The following is a 9,903-nucleotide window of genomic DNA, read 5'->3' as shown; positions in this document are numbered from 1 at the left end:
AGTACGGAAAAACCTCAAATCAGTGTGTTTCAGCCACAGGGCAGAAACAAAAGTGGTAAGAACTAAAAGAGGACAGGGGAAAATGAAATCGATAGTAGGGGAGTTCCATCTATTCTAGGTAATTCCTAGTAAAGGAAAGGATTCCAAGAGAGAGAAAGCAATACCAGAAGACCTTTTAAGGCCTTTGCTGCTTACCCCGAGGGAGAGGAGGAGAAATCTCAAAGCGTCAAACACCCAAAATTCAGAGGAAATCTAACCCATCCTTTCCAACTGGCTAGAGCAGTTACGCCTGGAGTGTATGCTCCCAGGAGTCCGATTCCTGGCCTAGGTTGCAAACGCTAATCCCGGCCACCGTCGAATCACGGTAGGGAGCGCTGGAAACTGCTCCATGGGCTTGGGCCAGTAAACAGCGTCTTCCGTGCGGCGAGCGGGCTCTCCCGCTAGCTACCGCGATCCTGCAGCAAGGTCTGCGCAGGGGTTCGCGGAGAGCCCGAGACACGCATCGCGCGGAGCATCTGGGGGCACCGCGGCCCTGAGTTTTGAGCTTTGCAATGTCCCGCAGCCTGACTGAGCTGGGTAGGCAACTGGCCTTGCCCCAAACTCACCTGCGTTTTAGAACCACTTCCATCTACCCACGGGTCTCAGCTCCCAAAGGCATCCGCGGAATCCTCCACGGTCCCAAAGTCCGCCGTGACAGGAGAGAGAAAGGGACAAGGGAGTGGTGGCTAGGAGGAGAGGTCATCACCGGGGTCCCTCCCGGGCTTGGGATGCTGGGAGGGGGGAAAACCCTGCCCCGCTTCCTCTCACTGGGCCGCGGCGGTGGGGGTGGGTCTCCGTGGGGGGCGCCTCACCGTGGACGACGGGGAGCCGGCGAGGGAAGGACACGCTGGAAGGGCTGCGTGCAAAAAACTTTCCGTCGTCTGGCGGCCACTCTGCGGGGAAGACCTCCCCGCCTCCGGCCCCGGGTAGTGCCTCTCCCCGGCCAGCCCACCCGCCGCCCCTGCCCCGCAAGCCCCGCAAGCCCCGCAGGCCCCGGCTCTTCGAACACGGGCTCCGGCCGCCGGGCGCACGAAGCGGTGGAGGCGGCGGTGCTGCAGCACCTCCACGCGCGCGCTCGCCGCAGCCTCCCGGCCCCGGCACGCGGCGCTGGTGGGGCGCGCGGCCCCTCCCCCGGCGCGCGGCCCCTCCCCCGGCGCGCAGGCGGGCGGGCGGGCGGGCGCGCGGCGAGCTGCGGGCGCCTCTCTGCTGCCTCTGGCGGCCGCGCACCGCCCAGCGAGCCCAGCCGGCCCCGGGCGCCGAGCGCCGGCCCCGGCTCCTCCTCCTCTCTCTCCCTCTCCCCTCCTCCGCCGCCTCCCCGCGCCCTCCTCCCGTCCCTCCCTCCCTCCCCCTTTCAGAGCACTCAATGTCGGAACGTTCCGAAGATGACGTCGGAGCGTTCTCGAATCCCGTGTCTCTCGGCTGCTGCTGCCGAAGGAACAGGGAAAAAGCAACAAGAAGGAAGAGCAATGGCGACACTGGATCGCAAAGTGCCCAGTCCGGAGGCGTTTCTGGGCAAACCCTGGTCCTCCTGGATCGACGCCGCCAAATTACACTGCTCCGACAGTAAGAACCCCACCGCCTCCTCCTCCTTTTATTATCCTGTAACCTTTCCATTCACCTAGAGCCACTGGGAAAAAGTGTGTGTGTGAGAGAGAGAGTGGCCCCCGGTGTCCTCCATGCTTCTCCCTCTCTCTCTAAATAAATACACACAGAGACAGATCATCAATGCACAGAGAGAGGCCCTGCTGCCAGGGTTGGCTGTCTGTCTGTCTGTGCCCGGCTCCCCGTGGCAGCCCGCGGGGTGGGCTTTCACAGCCCCACGGTGTATCTGTTTAAAAGGCTACTCTGTTGCTGCTTGCATAGTTTTTTTGGTACCTATCTGGGCCAGGTAGATGGCAATCCGGACTTGGGAGAAAATGTGGCATTGTCAATTTTTGAAAGATTTTCATGTTCAGTATTTATATCGATCTGTTTGCAAATAAACACTCTCCCTCCCCCCCCCCCTTGACTTTGGCTTTTCCCCCCTTTTTGATCTTTTTTTCCCCCTCATTTTCTTTTCTCCTTTTCTTTTTCATCTGCAGATGTAGATTTAGAAGAGGCTGGAAAAGAGGGTGGAAAAAACAGGGAGGTTATGAGGCTTAATAAAGAAGGTAAGTGGAGCTACTGGCATTTTAGTGTTAGCATGTGTGGTAGAATCTTCACAGGATTTCGACTATAATGTGAATTGTTCTGCTGGGTACAGAGTGACTAAGGCTTGTCAAAAATCGAGCACGCCCAGGTGACTACTGCTTCATGTTAACTTCTTTCAAAGTATAAATACAACTGGGGTGGGGGGAAGGGGGGTGACTGTGGAAGGCAGAAGTTTACAGCACTTAAGCTGGAGTCCCCCGTTTGGACCCTCTGATGTGTATCTGCCATTCACCTTTGGAGCATCATTGCCAAATGGTGGGTGGGCGGGGGGGTGGGGGGGTGGGGGGGTTGAAATCTCTGAAATGAGGTGCGGGGCTCTCTTCACCAGCATCCCAGCCTTCCTTGTGGGCGAATACACAACAGCTTAATGAGCCCCACATGGTCGGTCATTCCAGCAGCTACTTCTCCACTCTCCACTGAAAACCATTGTACATGGCAGACCTTCGCAGCAAGTTACGTTCGGCCCACTTCGCGTTTGGTCACAGATGGCTGTGCGGCAGGCAGGGCTCGGGGTGTATGTGTGTGCAGCCCCCAGCCGGTTTGCACATCTCTGTTTCCCCAGCCTGGAAATACAGCCCCCGAAAGGGGACACAGTGTGGAGATAGGTCATCCCAGACAGAGGCAGGGGAGGGAAGCCACAGCCTGCTGGAACTGGGCGTCAAACACACATGGTCATCATAAATAAATCATATCCTGGTTGCGTTTGCAGGCCTGCCGTATGTAACTCTGGCCTCTGGGCTTCACGTGGAAGCAACTCCAGAGGCCACTTTCTGTTGAACAAATGGATGGGTTCATTTGAATTGCGATTTACTCACTGGTGTCTTGTAAACATGGCTGGCTGAAATTGGGGTAGGAGGAAGGCATGAGGGGGCAGAAAAGGTTGGTGGGAAGTGTTGAAGGAGTTCAGCCATCACTAGGCCGTGGGAGCATTGCTCATCCAGAACGAATGGAGGAAAGGCCAGTCAGACTCCCAAGAATGGTCTCCCCCCTAAACAAGGATATCACCCCGGAAGGCAGTTAAAACCTACTTGGAAACGTTTTGTGGATCAGTCCCTGGGTTTCTGGGCCCAGGGATTTCCTGACCATCCAGCCAGAGGAGAATCTGTGCCTTAGAAAAAAGAGCATGGAGGTTAAGATATTCAAGGACAGTTTTCTAGCATAGTGTTCCTGCTAATTAATCACTTCAGGAACGAAACCTTATTCTAAAGATGTTTGCTTCTAAATATCTTAGTGTGATCCCTGCCATGTGTCTCCAGGATGCACGAGGGAACGATGTAAAGTGGAAATCTTACAAGTGGCAGCTTATTGGTGCTGAACGTCCATGTGTGTTGGCAATGGAACGTATCTCTCGAAATTGGTTTTCTTTACAAACTCTGGAAACCTTTAAGAGCTCATGGGACTCCATTGTCAGATCACCGGCCGTGAAAAGGTTTCCACAGAGGAAGACGAGGTTGTGAAAACCTTTAAATAAGTTGAGTAAAGGTCATGGTGTGTCACCGATTGGTACCTTTCAGGCCTGGATGGCAGATTCTGACCATACCCACCCAAAGCTTGTATTCTGCCCCCTCCTCCCTGCATCTGTCTCAAAATCCTGTTGTTCACAGATTCTCTTTGCCTCTTGGGAAGCAGATTCTTTTAAGGAAAAATGGAAAGCTCTCCTTTCCTCAGAAGTCACAAATGGTACATCCTGCTTATTACAGCCTTTGTCCTGTAAAGGTACAAAGATTTAGCTCCTAATTATATGAGTTTGCATTAAGGACGCCCACTGTTCAGTGTAACGTGCGATTGCTGAGTTCACCAAATAGCCACACATGGGCTGAAATCTCTTTGTTCCTGGGCCTGGTGGAGCAAGCTTGGCTTAGCAGTGCCCAAAGGTCTCCCTGGTGTGTGCATACGGTTGTCTGCAGAGGTGGAGGATACAGTAGTCAATATCTATCACGACCCATCCCCACCCCTGCCATCATGGTGAGGAATCGAAGGGTCACACTGGGACTCTGCATTGGTGTGTTTGGTGCCGGGATCTCCAGAAACACTGGTTGCATTAGTCTTGCCATGGGCCTTCTTGTCGGAGTCACCACATGGGTGACCTCCAGATGGATATGGGTTTGTGGATGGGTCTCCAGGACGCAAAGTGACCTAGGTATGATCGTTGTTACCCACGTGTGGTAAGCGCACAGATTGGCTGTGATGCTGTTGGGAGGAAGCAGGTCTTGAGAAGAAGTTTGGGCTTTGATGGCAGCGAGTGGGTGAGGAACGCCAAGTGAGAAATCAAGGGCTGTGATCCATAGTTGAATATACTTTAAATTGTGGTGAAAGAACTGTAATGTGAAATTTACCATTTTAACCATTTTAAATAGTATAATTCAGTGGTGCTAGGTGCATTTACAATGTTGTACAGCCATCATCTCTGTACGTTTCCTGAACTTTTTCATCATCCCAGCCGGGAACCCTGCAGCCTTTATACAATAACTCCCCATTGCTCCTCCTCTCAGCCCAGGAAACCTCTGTGCTACCTTCTGCCTCTAGGAAGGTGCCTATTTTAAATTCTCTCTCTCTCCCTGTCCCACTCCTCTTTTTCTCTTCTCCCCCTTCTCTTTCTCTCTCTCTCTCTCTGAAATGCAGTATTTGTCTCTTTGTGTCTGGCTTATTTCAGTTAGCATGACATTTTCATCATTTATCCACACTGTAGTAGGTGTCAGAATTTTTTTTCCTTTTTATGGCTAAATAATATTCCATGGTGTTTATAGACCCCGGTTTACTTGGGCAGTCATCTGGTGATGGGCATTTGGCTTGTTTCTGCCTTTCGGCTATAGTGAATAACGCTGCTGTGACCGTTGTTGTGAAACGGGATATTTTATAGACGAAGCTCAGGGAGGAAAGTTAAGCTGGAAACGTGAAAGAAGAAACATTTTGCCTTCTGCCTGTATTTGGCCACAGCGTCAGAAGACCCAGGAAGGACTTGCCGGCGTTTAGGATAGCCTGGTTATTGGAATGTTCTTCCTTCTTCCTTTTAGCTTTTGTGGCTTCGGTTCTCCACCTGTATCAGTAGGAAACATTAACCGGATGCTTTGGAATTGCTGTAGTGAATTCTTTCATCCAAAGTTTGCAAAAATCACAGACAAGAGGAATTTGGCAAAACACCCTCAAACCTTGCTAGCTTATCACCTGGGTTCAGAAGGTGTTGCGAACTGCGTGCTTGGATGTGGTGACCGGGGATTACACCGAGGGTGGCCAGGATTGCTCACAGAGCAGGAGAGAGGGCTCTGGGGCAGCTTCCTGAAGTACCCCTGTATGACCTTGGGAACATCGGCTCCCTTCTCTAGGCCTCTCCTCTCACTTGTAAAGTAAGGGAGTAGGATGACACATCCCCCAGGGTCCCTTTGAGACGGCTGACCCTGACTCTCTCTACAGAATGTACCTCTGTTTGAGATCCAGTCATACTACTCCAGGCTGTTTTTAAAGAAACAACAGCCCTCGCCTTAAAAATATCTCAGCTAACTACTACACAGTGGGTCTATTTTCTCATTTTATAATCTTTTGGTGGCAAACATTACTGTATCTCCTACACAAGCAAATAGTTTGTGAAGAGTGTGTGGCCTCTAGGCATCTGAGAACACTGAGGGTCTGAGTTTCAAATCCCAGGCACATGTGTCCTCCCGAAGTAGAGAGGAAGCGGACCTCAGACCATTGAGGCACTGACATTCCTGCAGGGGGAGAAGGGTCCCAGAAACCTTGTTAGTCTAATCTGAAGATGTGAAATTCATTCATAATAGAAAATTCCAAGGAAGGCCATTCATCTAGCTAACCTTTTAAAATAATTTTCTCCCTCTAGCTTCATAGATTTATCTGAAGACTTTTTTTTTTTTTTTCCCCAGCTAATTGGGAAAAAGCTCTGTGATTTAGAAGGATGGTCTTTGTTTCTCATTGGCTCACCTGAACTTTTTTTTTTTTTTAAGAATTTATTTATTTATTTGACAGAGAGATCACAAGTAGGCAGAGAGGCAGGCAGAGAGAGAGGAGAAAGCAGGCTCCCTGCTGAGCAGAAAGCCCGATGGGGGGCTTGATCCCAGGATCCTGAGATCATGACCCGGGCTGAAGACAGAGGCTTAGCCAGCTTAGCCACCCAGGTGCCCCTGAACTTTTTTTAAGGATGTTAATTTGTAAATCGGGAACAGTGTGTGAATGGCTCATGAGTGCCTAGATCTGTATAAAATGGAGGTGCTAACAGGGTTGTGAGCACTGACTGAGATAATAGAAAAGGACCCAGCAAACAGAAAGCACATAATGTTTGCCTCTATTCTTTTTTTAACTGTTTTTATGATTATCATTTATTAATGAAACCAGTTCTAGAACACTTTATTATACTTAATTAGGACTTTCAACTACTGGGTGACAAATGGGAAGAGAGATCCTGTATCCGAAATTTCATTTATAGAGTAAACCGTGTTATCATAATTTTATAAAGCTAGCGATTAAAAAAAAATGATTTCTATGACATCCATGTGTTTCGTGGAGTGCAGTAAATATGTAGTCTTTTATAGCTTTTATCAGGAGTTAGAAAATATACTTAGACAGTTTCGGGCCTATGGCTAAGGAGGGTTTACAGACATCTCTCTGGGGACTGGGAAGATGTAAAGAATAATTCAAAAAATTGATCGATAAGTTGTTTTATCTTGTCACTGAGACAAGGAAGCCCTCCAGAGATCCTTGTTTGGGTCTTTTGGAAGTTGATGCTGGTTTCTCCGGGCATTTGTCTGTGTTTTAATGTTCCCAGATGTTCTGATTTGATGGAGGTAAACTTGTGGAATGCATCTGATTTGGAAACTGTGCTGGGCCAGTAAGGTCTCGCCGTGACTGTAAGAGTTTGCTGCTGTCCCCCGAAGTGCTGGCGGAGTTGGGCTGGAAGGGAGGAGGAAGCGGGGAACGTGGGAATGTGTTCAGCTCAGGTTTAGGAGGCTTGCCGTTTTGGCGGGATGGGAGCACATTGGGGGCAGCGGTGGCAGCTGACCGGGAAAGAGTGAGGCCTTCTTAGAAGCCAAGCCAGGGAAGACCGCGACAAGTGGTGGGGATTCCCGGGAATCCGCAGGCAGCTTCCTTTTGTCATTACACAGACAACTCCGTGTCTATGTTAATAGGAGATGGGAAGACACTAAGTCCACAGATTACATAGATAAACCTCATTTTTGCATCAATTTCACCTTCCTTGCCCGTGAAGTCTCCCCTTTGGCTAACAAGCAGCAACATTTGCTGGCTTTGACGTTTTCATGATCGTCTCTCTCGTCCTGCCCAGCATTTGGGATGAAAGGACAGGAGAGACAGAGTGGCTTCCAGGTGGCAGGGAGGCAGGCTGGAAAGGAGGAGAAAGGCCTGGAGAATGAATAAGCTTTGTAGTTGCCTCCAACTGATGGGGCAGGGAGGGGGATGCCAGGACCAAGACCACAAAGCAGAGAGAGAGAGAGAGAGAGGGAGAGCGCGTGCACATGCATGTTTTCAAAGCCATCTAGTTTGGAAAACATAAAGCTTCTAAAATGAGTGACTCTTTATCCATACAAGCGTTTCCATGTGCGTTTCCATGTGCCCGGGTCTTCATGTGGAGAAAATGTGGCTCTGGCTTCTTCCAAAACAGGAAGCGAGGGTGGGCACACTTTGAAACACTGTATGTGAATTTAGCTTCGAAGCACGGTTCGCTGTGCTGGGCTCTCATCATATGTCATTCTGCACGAGCCATTTTTTTTTTTTTTTAATCTCTAGAAGATGTCCACTTTTATACAGATGCAGCCATTCAAATGCTTCTTATTTTCTTTAATAATGGACACAGGTTACAAAATCCAAAAGAGTGTGCCGTGGAAAGGAAGTCTCCCTGCCCCCACCCCTTCCCCCATTCCCCTTGGTTTCCAGTAGATTCTTACACTGTTTTTCCTTCTTGCACCGCCGCCCCCCGCTGATCCCCGGGTGTGGATGATGGCACCCGCTGGAGGTGCTGCTTGGTGTCCCGCCATAACCACTCATCTTGCAGAGTGGTCCGTGCCCTTCCACAAGGAGCTGCCACTTTCGGCTTTTGGTGCCTGTGCGGCAGGATGATCACTAAAGCCTCTGAGTGTCTTGCTAAGTTTTTAATACCCCCACCTGCATTCTTGGCCTGGGCCGTGCGTTGGAGACTGAGCGAGCTCTCGCAGGGCGCCAGCCCTGGGCTGGGCCTGGGGAGACAGCCATGAAATAGCACAGTCTCTGCCTCGTGGCGCTGCCACAAAGTTGAGGTGACTGCAGTGTGCGCTCTGAAAGGGAACATTGGGGTGCGGTGCCGTTGAGCAGCATGTTGGCGGGACCTCACTTAGATTAGGGGCTCAGTGAAGGCCTCCCTCTGGGGACATTTTATGTGTGCCAAAATCTGGAGGACAAATGGAAGTCTCCATGTGCAGGGCTGGGCAGGACAGAGTTAAAGGAAGCAACATGTGCAAAGGCCCAAAACGTGAGAGAATATAGAATGTTCTAGAAACAAAGAAGTCTGTCCCTAGAGGGATGACAGCAGAGCAGAGAGTTCTAACAAAGTTTCCCAACAGTGGCACTCCTTCTTTGTGGTGGGGGACCATCCTGGGCATTGCAGGCTGCTTAGTGGCATGCCTGGCCTCTACCAGTAGAGTCCAGTGGCTCCCGTCCCCAAGACATCTCCAGACATTGCCAAAGTTCCACTGGGGCGGGGTAAAAATCAAGCAGATAGAGAATCACTGCTGTAGGAAGATGCTGGAAAAGAAGACAAAGGAAAGTAGACTTAAGATTTTCACAGAAATATTCTGTTCCTGCCTGCCTCTGTCTTAGACCTACATCCTGGGGCGGGGGGGGGGGGGGCGGTGTCAACCCCAGTGAACACCCAGCAGGTGTCTATGCAGCCGTGACATCCCTGGGCTCTGGGTTGTATTTAGGAGGAGCTAAAGAGAGTGGACTCGCTCCCTCCAGGAGCTCTCCTCCTAAGGTTTCCAGGATGGCTTCTCCAAACCTTCAGTTGCATTCTTTCTTAAATGGTGACAGTGGTGAGATTCAGGTTCTAATTCTGGGTGGCCCAGCCCTCCCTCGCTGTGGGTAGAAGAGACCCCAAGGCGCCGATTCCGATAATGGTGAAGCATTAAGGATCTCGGAGTATGTTTAAAGTCAGGCTGGAAATACAACTGGCTTTCTGTGCAGTTTGATTACCCACGAGATTTGTCTGAAATGGGGATGCACATGACAGAGAGCAAAGCAGCTAGCTTCAGGATTCCCATGTTCAAGATGAGGAGATAGGGTGGGCAGAGGAGGTCTCATTCCTGAGGGCTTCTGACCTGGGTGTCAAGTGGTCTGTGGCATTACTTAGAACTGGAAGGCCATGTTCACTGCAGCCTGTGGTTATCAGGGGTTGGCCGGCTCTGCTTCCAGAGCAATTTAGAAGAGTGAGGCCAATTCCGTTCCTGCTCGCTCTTCTGTGTATGTGTGTTTCTGTCCTTTGGACTAACCTGTCCTTCGCAACACTTCATTTCACTCATGACATCCTTCAGAGGTACACCTAAGGTGGTAGCAGACACAGTAAGACCCTGCCCTAGTCAAATCCCCTTTTACCCACGGACCCCGTGGGCTGAGGTAGCCCGGTCCTTACACCTGCTAGGATCATTTAGTGACCACAATAGGAGTGATGTCCCCATGATG

General features: G+C 50.6%; 1 protein-coding gene across 8 annotated transcripts in view; it reads left to right on the top strand.

Moving 5' to 3' along the window:
- The first annotated feature begins 1,280 nt into the window (after positions 1 to 1,280).
- Positions 1,281 to 9,903, top strand: part of ATXN7L1 (ataxin 7 like 1) — a 237,868-nt gene continuing 229,245 nt past the window's right edge. For 4 of the 8 annotated variants that reach the window (XM_082691842.1, XM_082691846.1, XM_082691837.1 and 1 more), the window contains exons 1-2: positions 1,364 to 1,602; positions 2,121 to 2,189. In XM_082691842.1, coding sequence (XP_082547968.1) covers positions 1,422 to 1,602; positions 2,121 to 2,189 — 250 coding nt within the window. In that variant the 5' untranslated portion in view covers positions 1,364 to 1,421. Of the gene's footprint in view, positions 1,603 to 2,120; positions 2,190 to 9,903 lie in introns of all 8 variants that reach the window. The other 4 variants (XM_082691845.1, XM_082691841.1, XM_082691843.1 and 1 more) reach the window with 4 other exon arrangements.

This window comes from Mustela nivalis, assembly GCF_964662115.1.
Source record: "Mustela nivalis genome assembly, chromosome: 12".
Classification (NCBI taxonomy): domain Eukaryota; kingdom Metazoa; phylum Chordata; class Mammalia; order Carnivora; family Mustelidae; genus Mustela; species Mustela nivalis.
Note: the sequence above shows the minus strand (reverse complement) of the source record. Positions and strands in the feature narration are given on the sequence as shown.